The 19,131-nt window shown below is 41.5% G+C and overlaps 1 protein-coding gene across 1 annotated transcript in view; it reads left to right on the forward strand.

The window, feature by feature from the left end:
* TBC1D5 (TBC1 domain family member 5) overlaps window positions 1-19,131 on the forward strand; it is a 470,928-nt gene that overhangs the window by 415,946 nt on the left and 35,851 nt on the right. The window contains exon 21 of the mRNA XM_084621915.1: window positions 14,701-14,800. Coding sequence (XP_084478041.1) covers window positions 14,701-14,800 — 100 coding nt within the window. The remainder of the gene's footprint in view (window positions 1-14,700; window positions 14,801-19,131) is intronic.

The raw sequence follows: 19,131 nt of genomic DNA on the forward strand, positions 1-19,131 counted from the left end.
CTTTCATAATGATTATAAATCAGAATTTATAGCTTGTCTTCTCAGCATAGGCAGTTGGCTGGGGAGTTGGAGAGGCTATCAGTTCCCTGACAGCTCCACCTCCTGGCACTACATTGTGAAGCTAGGGCAGGGGAGTTAAAAGAAAAAAAGAGGCTCTTCCCTGTTTGAAAGATGAGCAGGAATAAGATGAGTAATGGATCACAGATCATCATGTACCAACTTGAGAAAATATATGGGTATGTAAGTAAATTTTTACTATTTTTCTTTTTTTTAATATTATCAACTGAAATGGTTTAGCCGTTTTCAAAATCAAAGAGTAGGAACAAAAATACTTTTCCTGTGCTTTCCTGTGAACAGCACTCATGCATTAGTGGTAGACATTAGAAATGTGGATTTTGACAGGAGGTAGTTCCTTGGTCAGAGATGTGCTTTTTGTTGGTCTCTTGATAATTGGCTGTGACTTATCAAAGTCATACTGTTTTTTAAGTACTTTGTGCATATACACTGGATTTTGTAATGCAGTCTTTCAATTGTTTGCCAGTGTTCCATTGGTTCTGCACATACGCACATAGCTTTGGAAAGTTCATAGGCAGTGCTGTGTCTTTCTCTATGATTAATGGTGTACAGAGGAGGAGTCACGAGGATGAGCATACTAGTGCTCGAAAATAGTGTGTTCTCAGGATGCTAAGCTTGGAAATTTGATGGGAGTTGACCATCTAGCTCACTTGAAAATACCATCCAAAAGTCCTGGGTGGATGAGAGACCTGGCTCTCCTAGCAGCTCTTCGTTATCTCAGGGTATGCCTACACTATGAAATTAGGTCAAATTTATAGAAGTTGTTTTTTTAGAAATCGTTTTTATATAGTCGATTCTGTGTGTCCCCACACAAAATGCTCTAAGTGCATTAAGTGCATTAACTCGGCGGAGTGCTTCCACAGTACCGAGGCTAGCGTCGACTTCCGGAGAGTTGCACTGTGAGTAGCTATCCCACAGTTCCCGCAGTCTCCGCCACCCATTGGAATTCTGGGTTGAGATCCCAATGCCTAATGGGGCAAAAAGCGTTGTCGCGGGTGGTTCTGGGTACATGTTGTCAGGCCCGCCCTCGCTCCCTCCCTCCGTGAAGGCAACGGCAGACAATCGTTTCACGCCTTATTTCCTGAGTTACCTGTGCAGACGCCATACCACGGCAAGCATGGAGCCCACTCAGCTCACTGTCATGGTACGTCTCCTGAGTGCTGGCAGATGCGGTACTGCATTGCTACACAGCAGCAGCTCATTGCCTTGTGGCAGCAGATGGTGCAATAGGCCTGATAACCATCGTCGTCATGTCCTAGGTGCTTTTGGCCACCTCAGTAAGGTCGGTCAGGAGCACCTGGGCAGATATGGGCGCAGGGACTAAAATAGGAATGACTCAACCAGGTCATTCTCTTTAGTCCTGCCGGCAGTCCTATTGTACCGTCTTCTGGCGAGCAGCCAGGAGATGAGAATGGCTAGTAGTCCTATTGCACCATCTTCTGCCGAGCAGCCAGGATGGCTAGCAGTCCTATTGCACCATCTTCTGCCGAGCAGCCAGGATGGCTAGCAGTCCTATTGCAGCATCTTCTGCCGAGCAGCCAGGAGATGAGCATGGCTAGCAGTCCTACTGCACCGTCTGCTGCCAGCCAAAGATGTAAAAGATAGATGGAGTAGATCAAAACAAGAAATAGACCAGATTTGTTTTGTTTGTATTCATTTGCTCCCCCCTCCCTCCCTCCATGAAATCAACGGCTGACAATCGTTTCGGTGAGGTCTGTCAGGGGCACCTTGAAAAGTTTAATGGAGATTCAGTCCTGCCTGGAATACTGGGGGGAGGGATAGCTCAGTGGGTTGAGCATTGACCTGCTAAACCCAGGGTTTTGAGTTCAATCCTTGAGAGGGCCTTCTGTGTGACATTTGTTTTTGTTTCTCCTTGATGTAAAGCCACCCGCTTTGTTGATTTTAATTCCCTGTAAGCCATATCGTCAGTCGTCCCTCCCTCCGTCAGAGCAACGGCAGACAATCGTTCCGCGCCTTTTTTCCATGCAGATGCCATACCACGGCAAGCATGGAGCCCGCACAGATCATTTTGGCAATTAGGAGCACATTAAACACCACGCACATTATCCAGCAGTATATGCAGCACCAGAACCTGCCAAAGCGAAACCGGGCGAGTAGGCGACGTCAGCGCAGTGACGAGAGTGATGAGGACATGGACACAGACTTCTCTCAAAGCACGGGCCCTGGCAATGTGGGCATCATGGTGCTAATGGGGCAGGTTCATGCCGTGGAAAGCTGATTCTGGGCCCGGGAAGCAAGCACAGACTGGTGGGACCGCATAGTGTTGCAGGTCTGGGACAATTCAGAGTGGCTGTGAAACTTTCGCATGCGTAAGGACACTTTCATGGAACTTTGTGACTTGCTTTCCCCTGCCCTGAAGCGCATGAATACCAAGATGAGAGCAGCCCTCACATTTGAGAAGCGAGTGGCGATAGCCCTGTGGAAGCTTGCAACACCAGACAGCTACTGGTCAGTCGGGAATCAATTTGGAGTGGGCAAATCTACTGTGGGGGCTGCTGTGATGCAAGTAGCCAACGCAATCAAAGATCTGCTGATATCAAGGGTAGTGACCCTGGGAAATGTGCAGGTCATAGTGGATGACTTTGCTGCAATGGGATTCCCTAACTGTGGTGGGGCCATAGGCGGAACCCATATCCCTATCTTGGCACCGGAGCACCAAGCTGGTGAATACATAAACCGCAAGGGGTACTTTTCAATAGTGCTGCAAGCACTGGTGGATCACAAGGGACATTTCACCAATATCAACGTGGGATGGCCGGGAAAGGTACATGACACTTGCATCTTCAGGAACTCTGGTCTATTTCAAAAGCTGCAGGAAGGGACTTTCTTCCCAGATCAGAAAATAACCTTTGCAGATGTTGAAATGCCTATAGTTATCCTTGGGGACCCAGCATACCCCTTAATGCCATGACTCATTAAGCCATACACAGGCAGCCTGGACCTTAGTCAGGAGCTGTTCAGCTACAGGCTGAGCAAGTGCAGAATGGTGGTAGAATGTGCATTTGGACATTTAAAAGCACACTGGCACAGTTTACTGCCTCGATTAGACCTCAGCGAAACCAATATTCCCGTTCTTATTACTGCTTGCTGTGCGCTCCACAATATCTGTGAGAGTAAGGGGGAGACGTTTACGGCGGGGTGGGAGGTTGAGGCAAATCATCTTCTGCTGGTTACGCACAGCCAGACACCAGGGCGGTTAGAAGAGCACAGGAGGATTCAGTGCACATCAGAGAAGCTTTGAAAACCAGTTTCATGACTGGCCAGGCTACGGTGTGAAAGTTCTGTTTGTTTCTCCTTAATGAACCCCCCCTCTCCCCTTGGTTCACTCTACTTCCCTGTAAGCTAACCACCCTCCCCTCCTCCCTTCGATCACCACTTGCAGAGACAATAAAGTCATTGTTGCTTCACATTCATGCATTCTTTGTTAATTCATCACACAAACAGGGAGATAACTACTAAGGTAGCCCAGGAGGGGTGGTGGAGGAGGGAAGCACCAGGTGGGATGGTGGAGGAGGGAAGGACAAGGCCACACAGCACTTTAAAACTTATTGAATGCCAACTTTCTGTTGCTTGGGCAATCCTCTGGGGTGGAGTGCTGGGTGGCCGGAGGCCCCCTCACCGCATTGTTGGGCGTCTGGGTGAGGAAGCTATGGAACTTGGGGAGGAGGGTGGTTGGTTACACAGGGGCTGTAGCGGCAGTCTGTGCCTTTCCTGCAGGTTAACCATACGCTGGAGCATATTAGTTTGATCCTCCAGCAGCCTCAGCTTGAATCCTGCCTCCTCTCATCACACTGTCGCCACCTATCAGCTTCAGCCCTCTCTTCAGCCCGTCACTTAACTCTCTTCAGCCCGCCACCTCTCCTCCCGGTCATTTTGTGCTTTCCTGCACTCTGACATTGTCTGCCTCCACGCATTCGTCTGTGCTCTGTCAGTGTGGGAGGACAGCATGAGGTCAGAGAACATTTCATCGTGAGTGCATTTTTTTTGCCTTCTAATCTTCACTAGCCTCTGGGAAGGAGAAGCTCCTGTGATCCTTGAAACCCATGCAGCTGGTGGGGGAAAAAAAGGGACGGTGGTATTTAAAACGACATATTTTATAGAACAATGGGTACACTCTTTCACGGTAAACCTTGCTGTTAACATTACATACATAGCACATGTGTTTTCGTTAAAAGGTCGCATTTTGCCTCTCCCTACCCTGTGGCTAACCCATTCCCCCACCACGTGGTTAACAGCAGGGAACATTTCTGTTCAGCCACAGGCAAACAGCCCAGCAGGAACAGGCACTTCTGAATGTCCCCTTAAGAAAAGGAACCTATTTCAACCAGATGACCATGAATGATATCACTCTCCTGAGGATAACACAGAGAGATAAAGAAAGGATGTTGTTTGAATGCCAGCAAACATACACTGCAATGCTTTGTTCTGCAATGATTCCTGACTATGTGCTACTGGCCTGACGTGGTAAAGTGTCCTACCATAGTGGATGGAATAAGGCTGCCCTCCCCAGAAACCTTTTGCAAAGGCTTTGGGAGTACATCCAGGAGTGCTTTATGGAGATGTCCCTGGAGGATTTCCGCTCCATCCCCAGACACGTTAACAGACTTTTCCAGTAGCTGTACTGGCCGTGAATGCCAGGGCAAATTAATCATTAAACACACTTGCTTTTAAACCATGTTTACTATTTTAAAAGGTACACTCACCAGAGGTCCCTTCTCTGCCTGCCGGATCCAGGAGGCAGCCGTGAGTGGGTTCGGGGGGTACTGGTTCCAGGTCCAGGGTAAGAAACAGTTCCTGGCTGTCAGGAAAACCGGTTTCTCCGCTTGCTTGCTGTGAGCTATCTACAACTCATCATCTTCCTCATCCTCAAAACCTGCTTCTGTGTTGCCTCCCTCTCCATTGATGGAGTCAAAGCACACGGTTGGGGAATGGTGGCTGAGCCCCCTAAAATGGCATGCAGCTCATCATAGAAGCGGCATGTTTGGGACTCTGACCCAGAGTGGCCATTTGCCTCTCTGGTTTTCTGGTAGGCTTGCCTCAGCTCCTTAAGTTTCACGCGGCACTGCTTCAGGTCCCTGTTATGGCCTCTGTCCTTCATGCCCTGGGAGATTTTGACACATGTTTTGGCATTTCGAAAACTATAACAGAGTTCTGATAGCACGGATTCCTCTCCCCATACAGCGATCAGATCCCGTACCTCCCGTTCGGTCCATACTGGAGCTCTTTTGCGATTCTGGGACTCCATCATGGTCACCTCTGCTGATGAGCTCTGCACTCACCTGCAGCTTGCCAAGCTGGCCAAACAGGAAATGAGATTCAAAAGTTCGCGGGCCTTTTCCTGTCTAACTGGCCAGTGCATCTGAGTTGAGAGTGCTGTCCAGAGCGGTCACAATGGAGCACTTTGGGATAGCTCCCGGAAGACAATACCATCGAATTGCGTCCACACTATCCCAAATTTGACCCAGCAAGGCTGATTTCAGCACTAATCCCCTTGTCGGGGGGTGGAGTAAAGAAATCGATGTTAAGAGCCCTTTAAGTAAAAAAAAAGGGGCTTTGTCGTGTGGACAGGTGCAGGGTTAAATCAATTTAACGCTGCTAAATTCGACCTCAACTCCTAGTGTAGACCAGGGCTCAGAAATTTTTTAGGTGCTGCCATTTTTAAAAGCCTGTATTACTGTACTGCTGAATCTGACATTTTTTGTGTTTTGTTCAAGACTGTAACTTTTTTAAAAGGCATGAGAAATCTACTAATGTTTTTGTACCTATCCTTCCTTTAGTGAGTTTTTGGTGACTTTCATTAATCACAATTTTCGAGGTATTCTCTGATTCTGTGTTTTGTTGTTTTTTCAACGTTTTCCTGAGTTGAAGTCAAGCTTCTAGCTTTTTAATAACCCTGGATCTTTCCTTTAGCACTTCCTGAAGCGTACAATATTAAGTTCCTCTTTTCCAGTGTGCTGTATCTCAGCTGTTTTCAATATTTTTAAATATAGCCCTTCGAGATACATTGACAATGCGAGTCAGTATATGAAGCCAGATTATATTCTGTTTAATAGTTTGCACATTGGTTTCTCATTTCCTTCAGAATTTGAGAGGAATCCTAGCTGGGTCTGCCACTTGTTAACTTCTGATATCTTAATTTGTCTATCACCAGGTTTGGCATCACCTCAGTCCATTTGAACTCTTTCTCCTCCTTTCAAAAATGTGTACCTGTTTCTGGCATTTGTTCCCAATCTTCTTATTGGCACCACACTGAAGCAAATAATTTAATATTATTTTGTAGAGTCAGCAAGTTATCTGTTTTATGTTAGCTTTTGTGAGTTGTATTGGCTCTTCCACTGGTCTTCCTTGCATATTTGCATTTTTTTTATTTTCCACAGCTCCCCACCCTCCCACCAAAGGTGAGTTTGGGACCCTTATTTTCAGGATTTTTTTCCCCATTTGCCTAATTCAGATGGGTTAATTTCTGGAACTCTTGAGTGGTTTTGAAAGGTATAATGCTACCATAGAGCAGGAGTTCTGTCCGGCAAGTTAGTGGGTCAAGATGGTGGGCAAGGCAGAGGAAACAAAATAAACTCCAAAACATGCTTCTGCAGCTCTTGCAATGCCCAACTTCCTTCAGATATTAAGGACCCCTACTGCACTTGTTTCCTATTTTTGGCTGACCGTAAGCCACCATGCACTTAAAGGCCCTGATCCAGATACTGAAGCATCTCTCAGCAAATGAGTAGCCCCATTGACTTCAAGTTACTAAGGTAGTAATTGGTGGTATAATCACTCAGAAAACTAATGTGGTTGGCTGACTAGTTTCACTTGGGCTCATTTAGCATTCTGTGGTATTGCAAAACTAAATATAACTCTACGCAAGTCCCACATGGTGGAAGGGATTTGTATTGTTGTTCCTTGTCCTGAGTGGTTAACCAGTGTTTGTGCCCTTGCCAGGTTGTTTGCTTTAGGAGGAGAAATCTGTTATCTGGGTCAGGTATTTCTTTGGTGCAGTCCTGTTTATTTACAAAGAATGTACACAAATTCTCATTTCCCTGAACACAGTAGGAACAAACAGTGGCAATTTCCTTATTCAGAAATCCAAAATTGCTTTCTCAGAGAGTACTCTATCCAAAAGGAGCTCTTTCTTGGCTTTGTCCCAAAGCTACACTCACACTGCTTCCTTTCTACTGGCTTTCCCTGGCTTTCTAGTTGCTTTCTGCCACATACAGCTCCAGCCAATCAATGCCCCACCCCCTGCATTTGCAGTCGGTTCCTCTGAAGCATCTGGCAGCCACTGTCAGAAGACAGGATACTAGGCTAGATGGACCATTGGTCTGACCCAATGAGGCCATTCTTATGTTCCCAGTGAACACCTCAGCCCATACGGCTCACCCGCTGCTCAGTCCATACTATACTGGCCAGTGGTTTGGGCAGTGGCTTTCACGACACGCCCATCATCATGCAAAGGGGCATTTAATTGCTCCCCCATTTAGCCTTGATAAAGGGTACTCATTGCACCCATTGACTGGTCTGTGATTGATGGGAGCCATTAACACCTTCCAGCATCACAGAATCAAAACAAGGAAGTGTGGGTGTCAAGAGGACACTCCCATTAAGCCTATTTCATATCTACCTTCTGATGGTGCAAGTAGATGAAAAGCAACGAAGAATGGTGTGAAATAAAGCATCATCACCATGACTTTTATTTATACCCACCATACACACTGTCCATAGGAAATATCTATTTTTAAAAATGTATCAAAATACTGTGTGAATAATCATAGTGTTGTACCAATAAAATAAAAACCAGCAGGATCTTATTAAAGGGAAAAAGGCAAAATACCACATTTATTGTGAATACAGAAAGAATCATAGTAAGCAGTTAGTTATAGTTATAACATTCCATTCAATCTCAAATTTATTCTCACATTCATTCATACAAACATACACACACACACACACACACACACACACACAGGTTCTGCAAGGTTGTTATCATAGTTACCAGCCTTAGAGTTGCTCATGCCAAGCCACTGGCCAGGTGGCCTGGACATGAGGAGGGAGCAGGGCCTTGTCAGATGCTCATCTGATGCTCCTGGAAGTTGGTTTGCAGAATCAGACCCCAAAGTTCTCACTTTTTAGAGTCTATTTTTATAGGAATTTCTTCCTATGGCAGTCTATGGGAATTGCTTCATCATGCTGTTGCTGAATCAATCAGCAGATAGCACATTCCTGACGGCTCCAAGATGTTATCTTGTTCTTTGGTTCTCCCATCCTTGAGGCTGTTGGGTGGATTCCAGTCTGCCCTCCGGGGGGGGAGGGTCCTCTGGTTATTTCCACTTGACGCCTTCTTCAGCTGATGGACACTGGATTCTTAGGCTGGCACCTCCCTGATCATTCAGTTATTATCCACACCAAGCATCCATCCACATACATCCTCTATCTCTATTTTAATCACAATGGTTAATACAACAAAAGGGCGGGGAGTCTCTGGGTGCTGTTTCTGTTGTTAGAGTATTGCTTTGAGTCTCTCTCTCTCTGTGAATTGCTTTGAGAACAGACTCTGTCTTAGAATGTACTAACACAATTAGCAGCTTGCAAGTTTCACACATAGAGGGAGAGAAACAGTACCAAAAACCAAGAGACCTCTTAATTAGTGATACCCTGGAATTGAAACTCTGGGGAATAAACTCATTTGTGATTTTAATACAGAACTTCTTTAATATGATCCAACAATAGAATATCAGGGTTGGAAGGGACCTCAGGAGGTCATCTAGTCCAACCCCCTGCTCAAAGCAGGACCGATCCCCAATTAATAATACGTGGGTAGCTTTGAAAATATATTTCAAATATAAAATTGGCACCTATTGAGATGTAAAAATACAAAATTGATTGAGGTCCATAAGTTTTGGAATATGTTGGTTCCACAGTTAGCAGGGAGCACAGAAAGTCTGGTAGCTTGTGTGAATGGCCTAGACCTCTGTGGAATTTGAAGACTAAACCTCCTCCTTCTGCATGAGGGTCCCCATGTATGAGAGTAAGCTCTGAGTTTTCCATGTGCTTTTGTGGGAAGTATTGTAGCACTAATATATGAAATAAAACTTAATTCCATAGTTTTAAAAATGAAAAAGTCCAAGGAATTTATTTTTCTGCACTTATCAGTATTGCAATGAAAAATATAAAAGTAGAAAGTACTTCAAGTTAAGTGTTACAGTTGTATGAATATTTCCCTACCAACAAGTGATAAAGAACTAGATCAAACACAAACTACTTGTCTTCACTTTCATGGTTCTTTATTGTCCATCTTCCACCTACCTTTCCTGTCTCATTGACCACCAAAATGTCATCTTTTGCCTCCTGGGCCAGCTCTTGTTAAATTTTCAGACAAGCATTTTCATGCTTTCTCTCATGCTGCCCCCACACACTTGGGAGAAGCTGTCTGGGAGCATCCACAAAACTAACTTGTTATCCTCCTTAAAAATCTCCTTTTCCATGATGCCTACAAAAACTTGGCCACGATTAGGCTGCTGGTGTGCTAATACCACTACCTAGCATTCTGACTAATCCTTGTACTGTCTGTTTGTCTGTCTGTTGAGCCCTCTGTTGTCTCTTGTGTTATGGTTGCATTGAAAGCTCTCTGGGGCAGGGACCATCTTTTTGTTCTACGTTTGCACAGCACCTAGCACAGTGCAGCCCTGGTCTATGACTGTGGCTCTGAAGTGGTTCAGGAGTATAAATAATAATAATTCCATGTTTATTTTTAAATTCCGTTTTATATTACTCACCAATGGGAAGTAATGATTTTAAATGTCAGCACGTGTTGTGGGCAAGCATGCTGCTGGCATGGAACATAAAGATTCCTGGGGTGTCAAACAGCACAAAATTGTCATGGGTTCATCTGTTATATATTGGCTTGTTAGAGTCAGAAACAGAATTGAAATAGATTATTGCAACAGAATGGAAACATTAGGTTCTATTTTCTATCCAAGCTATGTTTGTGTAAAGAAAATAAGTGGAAGAATTAACACGGTGTGTTCATTTGTCTGCAATGCATCTGAAAATTATGATTGGCAGATGTAAAATGACACTGATAACCTGAACACGTACTCTGTGTTTATGTTGTGAATAAGCATTTAGGCATGAGAAAAGACCCTCTAGTGAATATGTAGTTGTGTAAGTTCCCTGTTTCCAACTTTATTTTTCCCCTTTGATATTCTTTTAATATTCCAGTATTGACAGGTTTCAATTCTACTATATTTTGTCTTCCCATTTTGACAGCATCTAAGGAGGGATTTGCTTAAATTAATGTAATTATCTACTTGGCTTTATTGTTCAAGGAGTTTGGCATAAATAACTTTATATGAGCCAGATTAAGTAGCTCCTTTGAAGATCATTTCTTCATTGCTGCATAGGACACTTTCTATTGCTGTTAAGTATCTGCAGATTCAGAATCATTCAGCTGTCATGCAGATGGACTTTTCCCATGCTAAATATTCTAAGCGATGAGTAAACTTCTGCAAAACACAAAGAATATGAGATCCAATAAACTATATCAACCTTTTACAAATTCATTCAACTTTATTTATTAAAATAATGCTGTTCATGTCTTTGTTAATCTGTCTTGATAATTGAGCAGAGCATTTAATTTTCTTTAGCTCTTGAAAAATATTTTGTTTTCCTTTCAGTTTACACATGTACATAACACAGAAAACACTAAATATAGTTGTGCTCTTCATTCCTTGGACAGCAAAAGTGATGGTTATATGATAACATAAAGGGGAGGGGGACTAACAGCCCTATTTGTTTTGTATTTTGATGCATTTATTTGAAGCCTTGAGAGTTTGGTATTTGGATATTTATTATGCAGCAGCAGAATACATGTATTTTGAAAAGACTGATTTATTTTCAATTGCAAAAAAAAAAAACATTTTGGTGAGAGTGGCACCTGATAAAATAATTTTTCTTGAGATCTTGAATTTTATATACGTCATAGCTTCAGAGGCCTTGAACATAGCTTCTGTCAGCTTAATGCAGCTTGCAAAGCAATGAGCTGTGAAAAAATTAGGATCACAATGTCATGATCATAAAACCTTCTGTAATATGTGCATAAGGGTATTTGACTGATTTCAGTTAGAGTCACAACTCTGAGCTTTCCCAAATCCCACGAAGCTCATTGAGATACAGCCTAGACTGCAGGCAGCACTGTTTTTATTATGAGTCTTTCAAATCAGGAGGAAAAATCCAAAATAGACTTTCCAGTGTCATCCTTCTATTGGTGGGAAAACCAGAAAGAAGGGAGGAAAGGATGTGGGGGAATAGAGAGTTGCAGGAGCAAAAAAAATGTACAAGTAGAGGAAATGAAGCAAAATTAAAGCAAAGAAATGATAGGGATCATAAACACAAAATGAAATAATGTGCATGGTCCAGGAAGTTGTCAAATGTAAGAGAAAGTCTGAATACAGACACAAGGAAAGAAGTATATGAGAAACACGCAAATAAGTGAATCACCTTTGCAGGATTGAGCCTGACTAGAAGATAGAACAGTCTGGGTATAATATGTAGAAATATTACAAAAAATGCTCAGCTTGGACTAATGAGAAATTTAAGTCCATTTTATGTTATCAAAGGAATGTGAACCAATGTTACCTATCAGTTATAAACCCACCTGCTTCATTTTCACTTTCAGATTTAGTTCAAGGTGTTGCTGATTATCTTTAAAGTTCTCAATGGCCTGGATCCATGAGGGTGTGGGTCTGAGTTTCTGGGATTGAATTTTCCAGAATTTGTTGTAGGGCTTGCGGAGTTGGGGTGGCAGAGGGGCCATTTCTCATCATTAAGATTCATTTATCTTTGTCTTCCAAGCCAGGCACAATGGCTCATTTCTTTGATTTAGCTGTTGTTTGATTTGTTTCTCCTGCTCACTACATGATCCACAGTGCCTGATTGAAGCAGTAGTGGTTTTGAATAATGCGTAAACAATGTGGGTAATTTCATTTAGTATTATAAAATGTTGAAAATAAATGCCTAAATGCAGTTGTTGTTCTATAAACCTTTAAAAACTAGTTAAATTTAATTTTCTCATACTGACAGCAGATTTTTTTCTGTGGTCAAGTGGCCAAGTTCACAGAGTTACGGTTGAATTATTTTGAACCCCTTTTCATCTATCCCTACTTCCTCCCTACCCTCCCCCCCCCCCATCAGTCTGGCTGGCTGGCAATTCAGTTCCCAAAAGAATTACAGAGGATAATATCTCGGTTTTCATTTACATTTATGTAAGTATTTCCTAGCTTTACACTGTGTAGTCTGGGTATTGCACAAATAAATTTCTTTGCGGCATCATGCACAGGCATTGTGTATGATTCCGGGAGAGCGCACTTGAGAGAGCAAAACAACACATTTTAGCACCTACAATACAAGTTACAATTCCTGATGAAACTCCTTCTCTCACATTTTTAATTTTTTAGTAGCCTACCACATAGTGGTATCTGGCTGCTCTTTAATCCATAAAAAATAATCTTTGTATGCAGCCTCATTTTTCCTTCTGATTGCCATGCCTTTTCTTTCTTACTACGTGTTTTGTTGTTATAACTCAATTCCTTGTGATCTGCTTTTGGGTCAGGAAAATTCTTCTGTTGCCTGCCTACTATTTTACATAACTGTTATAGTACTTACTCATTCTCAGTCCTGTGATAGTGCGTAACGCAGAGATCAGATTCAGTGATGTTCAGCAATGGAAATGATATCCAAGAACTGTCAGGCATGTTCTCAGCAAAGTGTACATGCAAAAGTTTGTATTTATAGGAACATAGAGCAACAGTATGACAGAAAAATTCATGTAATATGGTGTGAACTACAATGAGAGAGTTGTTGCAGCTTTGTCTCATACTATTAGTGTAAGGATTTATTATAAATATTGGAAAAGAAGGAAAATATGTTTAGTTGCAATTTCCATTTTTAAGTTTGCAAGGCATTAAACACGTTCATGTTTCCCAGGTTAATACAAGAATGTTACACTGACATTCTAGGTCTTTGGTTACTCTTCAATCTTACTATCAATCTCAGCTAGGAAATTAACTGATACTTAGTACTACTGGAGAGTTTCATTTTACTGTCTGTCTAAGTATCCACAGCTGCACCAGGAATGTTTTGAAAAACATGTTTTGAAAAACAATTTATTCTGATTTTGATTCATGAATATAAAGAAAGATAGAAGGGTGGGAAATACAGAAATATTTATTACCAGAAGTTCAATTTCCATGTTCAGTACCAGAGGAGTGACATTGGTATGTGCAAAAAGAAAAGGAGTACTTGTGGCACCTCAGAGACTAACCAATTTATTTGAGCATGAGCTTTCGTGAGCTACAGCTCACTTCATCATTGAAGTGAGCTGTAGCTCACGAAAGCTCATGCTCAAATAAATTGGTTAGTCTCTAAGGTGCCACACGTACTCCTTTTCTTTTTGCGAATACAGACTAACACGGCTGTTACTCTGAAACCTGTCAATTGGTATGTGCATCTGTGTTTAAATTATTAGTTAATGCTGCTGTTGCAAGTTGATTGTATATGAGTTTATAGTAAAATGATCAAATCTAGTCTCCTTAGCCAGTAGCTAAGTATCAAAAGCAGTAACAGGAAATAGAGTAGATTATCTTCTGTGGTCATTGCAAGATGCAGGTGCTAGAGAGAGGTCTTTAAGTACTACATTTTTTTGATAGAATTATAACAGTGTGCAGTATAGTTAACACTGTCAGCATTTTGAATTTTCGAACCTGACTTACTTTTCAACAATTTGTTTGTGACTTGGCATTATTAAAAAAAATGACAAATAAGGTATATAAGCTTGAGAAAGTTATATTCATTTACAGGTCTTTCTTGCAGAATGCTAACTTAAACAAATGCTTTCTTTTAAATAGTTGGCGGCAGATACAGGTCATCTGAGTGTGAAGTTTCCTTCACTTTGCTTGGCCGTGGCTCTCAGTTTTCTGATAATTATTAATTTAGGATTAATTATGCAGCCAAATCAAGGTTGTTTTATCCTTCTACATTGCTGTTTTCCTGTTAATACTTAATTCACAGTCTGAGGGCCAACAACCTCTGCCAAGAAAGACTGTAATACATCTGTAAGCCTCCCAATGTGGACGAAGAGGAGGAGCTCAAAAGTGACCTCCTTTTGCATACTGCTATACTATGAATAAAAAAAACTTGTTTGAACAGGAAGGAGTAATTTTTCTAGGGGCGATAGATTCTCCATCACTTGTCATCTTTAAATCAAGACATATTTATCCAGAAATATATCCTGTTATCTCCATCAATAAAATGTAATTGTTAACCTTTCATGAAACACTGCATGGGAACTGATGTTTTGTGGTTTGGGTTTTTTTCAACTTGTACGAATAAAAAATGGTACATTAAAAGACAAAGACATCATTATAGAATGATAAAAGAAAGAGAAGTCAAAATGATTCCATTTCACATACAAAAATGAAACCTAACTCTATTGTTTCCAAGACTTATTCATAGGCAAAAATGAGATCAAAACCAATGGAATGTTCCAAACATTTTAAGAGCATTGCTTATCAATTTTATTAGGTTTCTTAAAGCTTATCCTTTCACTTGTAGGAGGAAGAATTGGAGACTCAAATTTCATTTCTCCAAGGACAACTAAATGACCTAGAGGCCATGTGCAAATACTGTGCAAAAATGATGAACACACATCTTGGTAAGTGAAGTACCCTAGATAATTAATGCTTGCTTGTACATCTTTGTGGAGGTTTTTTCCATGTTTGCATACCTGGAATTAAGTAATAGTTCTGTAGTATAGTGCATATAACTTTGTAAGTCATGTTATAAACTGAATTAATGTACCAAATTGTTGTAACAGATGTTTCTAACCACCATATCTCTTTATTTTTTCTTAACCTTCTTGCTTTTAAATGTGGGAGCTTTTTAGCCTATTGATTAACGTAAGGGTAAAGAGCAGACATGTTGGGACAGATGGCCTTTTCTTGTTCTTAGATTTCTTATATTCTAAAGGACCACACAACTCAGCTCATTTTACAAGTCCATGTGCAGTTCAGCTGTTACACAGTGATCCGTGATACATTGAAGTATGTTTGTAGAAAATCTGTATATTTTTGTCAGATGTAATGGTGTGGTAATTACTTTCATTACATAAAAATGTTTTGTTGCTCCAGTTACTCCAGGCTGGTTCCTAATCTCTTCTGCCACTTCTTGCTCTGACATTAGCAGCAGAAGACACAAGTTAACAAATAATCGGTGTATTGGGAAACGGTATCAACAATGGAAGTTATTGGGTTTATATACTACCAAGGCAAATTGCAAAAACAAACAAACCAACCAACCTGCGGAGGAGCCCAAGATATGTGTATGTATATACAATAAGCAGTGCTCTTATAAAATTATATTGAGCCAAATTCCAAGAATTGCCCTATTCAACCACATAGTATATAAACTGCCAGTACTGCAGCCCTCACTAGAATCTGCCAGCTATGTCCTTTTTGACAAAGCAACCTTCACTTGGACCCTCCAATTGTTCTCTCTGGCTCTGCTTCGCCTGCAGTTTCCAGTCCTGGGTACCTGGTAACATTCCAGGTAACCTGTAGTCAAAGCTGTTTGTTTTTCTGATTGCCCATCTTTTCAGTGCTCCAGACTTTATAGTCATGGAGAACGAGGCTGCTTCTTGACACCCTCTGTCCTTGTACAGTACTTAGTTCCAGTCCAGTGAGTCTAAGTCGAGTGAGCCATATTTTTGACCACGCAAGATTCTGAATTTGTACTGGTACCTTTTTGATGAATTTTGCATTAAGGGTTTGCCTCAGTAGTCTAAACATCTCATTTTCTCCAAGCCAGTTTTGGAGCAGTTAGCTTGCCCTTTGGAAGCTCTTGAAAGCTTTGGAGCTTAGTTCCATGTAATGTGGCTTTGACTTTGATGATGTTCTGGGTCTTTCTCTTGTTTTTCCCCCCCAGTTTCTCTTTTAGAATGTAGTCCTTTTCCTGAAGAACCACAGGGTAGGAAGGAAGAAAGCCCAGCTGCCTCTGGAAGTTTGGATGTAGCAGGAATTTATGCTGCAGGAATTGAACATGATATTTTAGGTCTATCTGGAACTGTCACCTGGACCCAGTGAGCTTTGAGGGGGAACACTTGAAAAGCCAGCTGCTAAAGCCATCCCAGGGGACTCCAGTAAGCCTGGTCAGAAGCCAGTCTAGAACGATTTGTCCTTGAAGCAAAAGCCTGAGTTTCATCACTCGGTATCGGTGCCACTCAATCAACACAGTGCCAGTTTTCTTCTCTGCTTAGCAGATCTGCTTCACTAGTTCTCTTGAAGCAATCTGCATTCTCCTCTTTGAAGCCAAATGTTCCAATGCATACTAAGGCCTGGCATATCCTAGTGGTGGTACTGAGCTCCAACTCATAGGAAAAGGTGTCATGTCCACAAAACTGTTGAGCATAGGAGACCATGAATGAGAGCCAGCCACCCTCAAGACACCACTACCAAAGCCTGCAACTCAGGCACTTCCAAGCTCCCGTTGGGAAAACTTGGAGACTTCAGGTTAGTAGAGTTGCATGTTAACAAAACTACTGTATTCCTTCAGGAGCCCTGCTCAGGTAACTTGGAAAGTGCGAGTGCCATATTTGGTTCATGATTCAACAAACGCAGCACCAAGGTTGGTAGGAGACCTTGGCACTGAGGAAGCACTGACTGTCACAGTTATGGGAGCTAGCTGCACAAGTTGTTAGGTCTCTTACCCTTACCTATATTGGGATGGAATCTCATGATTCTTCCACTCTTAGACCAGGACCCAGGTACACAAAATCTGCAGGGCAAGAATTGGGCTCCCAGGCCACTTAAAAACTCACCAGTGAACCCCCTTAGCAGACATCATCCTCACATCAAACGATAACTGAAGAAGAAGAGAAGAAGATACTCCAAACACTTGTCACCCTGCAGATCCAACTGGGGTTTAGGCACCTTTTTAACCTCCCTTCTTGAACTTTTGATACTGACCAACAGCCTTCTTAAAACAGAGTATTTTATTTAGTATTTGGAAGAACCTGTATGCATGTCTATCTTGTTTAAAGCCCTACCATCCCATAATGTCAACCTGGGCAGGATTATCTTCTTTAGACACCCCCATGGGTGTCTGTGCCTGAGTGTCTCTGTCTGGTTCTCCCTCTAAGTGTGTCCTTTTAAAACCCTCCCAGCCTTCATTGTTCTTCAAGAAGCCCCCTGGTCAGACAGGTTCCTAGGCTGCCTTGAGGGGGGCGTGGTTATTGGAACAGTGTCATCAGATTTAATATTTCTGGCTTTGTCCCTTAACAACCCTCAAATGGAAGCTGTTAGACAACTGTCCTGAGACATCTCAGCTCTCCCTGTGTTGTCACTGATCGTACCCTATTGGAAATAAGTTCATCAAAATATTCATGCAGAAAGCACAATGCCAGTGGCAGGTCAAAGGACACTATTAGCAGTTATTAAAGAGCACCCTAATATTCATCATACTGAGAGTACAATTCTTGATTCGGCTACTCACATTAAGAGCTTCCGCAGAGTCATGATTGGGCAGCATTGATTTGTCCTCTCTCTAGTAAACATAGTATGCTGAATTATATGTCTGTGAGCTGGGAGATATTTGTGAAGACAAGGAATGCTGTTTGAATGGACTTTTATTTACAATAGTCCAAATTTTACCACAGAATTATGTATTTTTCTCTAGATACTCTACTACTTTTGCCAGTCATTTTTAACAAAGATATTATGACTGTTCATCACAAAATTATCTGTAGAATAAATGAGTGTACTGAGTATCAAAAATAGTTAGCAGTTGCAGAATATTTTTTCCTTGAAGTTATCTGAAAATGATTTGTGACCTTCTGAGTAAATTTATTAGTCTCCTTCTGCTATGGAAATATGTTTCTTACCGCCAGTGACTATAATAGTTCATTTTATAGATTACGTATTTTTCATAGTCCAAAACTGCTCAAAACCGTTCTTAAATCCTAGATTTTACTTGAAATCTTTGAACCTCTTGTAATTATCCGTTTAAGCAAATCCACAATTGTACTGAGTATACTTTTTCTTTTACATAATAGCCCTTTGTATGAAAATAATTTTGTTTAAAAAAAACCTTTTGCACAATTTTCCACACCACCACAAAACGACATAATTTTTTACCTAAAACATGCCAATTTGTAACCATGGAATTGGAGAAGAGAATGCCAACATTATTAATTCACTCCATGGAATCCGAAGAAGGAACAGATGGTTAGAATGGCAATTTTTGTTTGCGTATATATACAAAAGCTTTCTCATTAAGTGCTCATCTACTTCTCTTGCTGCACCACACAGTGACAACATAATTGTATGTTTCAGAGTAGCAGCCATGTTAGTCTGTATCCGTAAAAAGAAAAGGAGTACTTGTGGCACTTTAGAGACTAACAAATTTATTAGAGCATAAGCTTTATATGCTTTAATGCTTTAAAATTATAAGCTTATGCTCTAATAAATTTGTTAGTCTCTAAGGTGCCATAATTATTTGTTTATGACATGGCAGTTTGGAAATGAATGATGTACCATGAATATTAGAACTTAGTATTACGTGGAGGAGTTAAAAGTTTTTTGTGTGTGATGAAATTGAGTTGAAATAGGTTGATGATCCCTGAGATGGTTCAATAAGATAGACATGCAAAGCTTTAACCTTTTGGGATTTCCTTTCTCCGGTGTAATATGGCACATCTGCATACTAGATCCATGCTTTAGAATGACCATTTACTTCCCAGTAAAGGATGGCATGTGCCATGGCTGCTGAGAAGGTCTAGTGACTCTTAACGCATCCAACTGCCAATCGTTAGATTTGCATTAGTGGATAGGAATGCCAGGTTGGAAGGTAGATCTTGATTCTCTTCTCAGCTCTGCTACAAACATGCTTTGTGACCTTGAAAAAAATCACCTAACTTTCTGCGTGTCTGTCCATTTGTCAAATGGAGATGCTCACAAGGGTTTTGTGAAGTTTAATTCATAATATAAACGA

This window comes from Lepidochelys olivacea (genome assembly GCF_965140295.1).
Source record: "Lepidochelys olivacea isolate rLepOli2 genome assembly, chromosome: 2".
In the NCBI taxonomy this organism is placed as follows: Eukaryota; Metazoa; Chordata; order Testudines; family Cheloniidae; genus Lepidochelys; species Lepidochelys olivacea.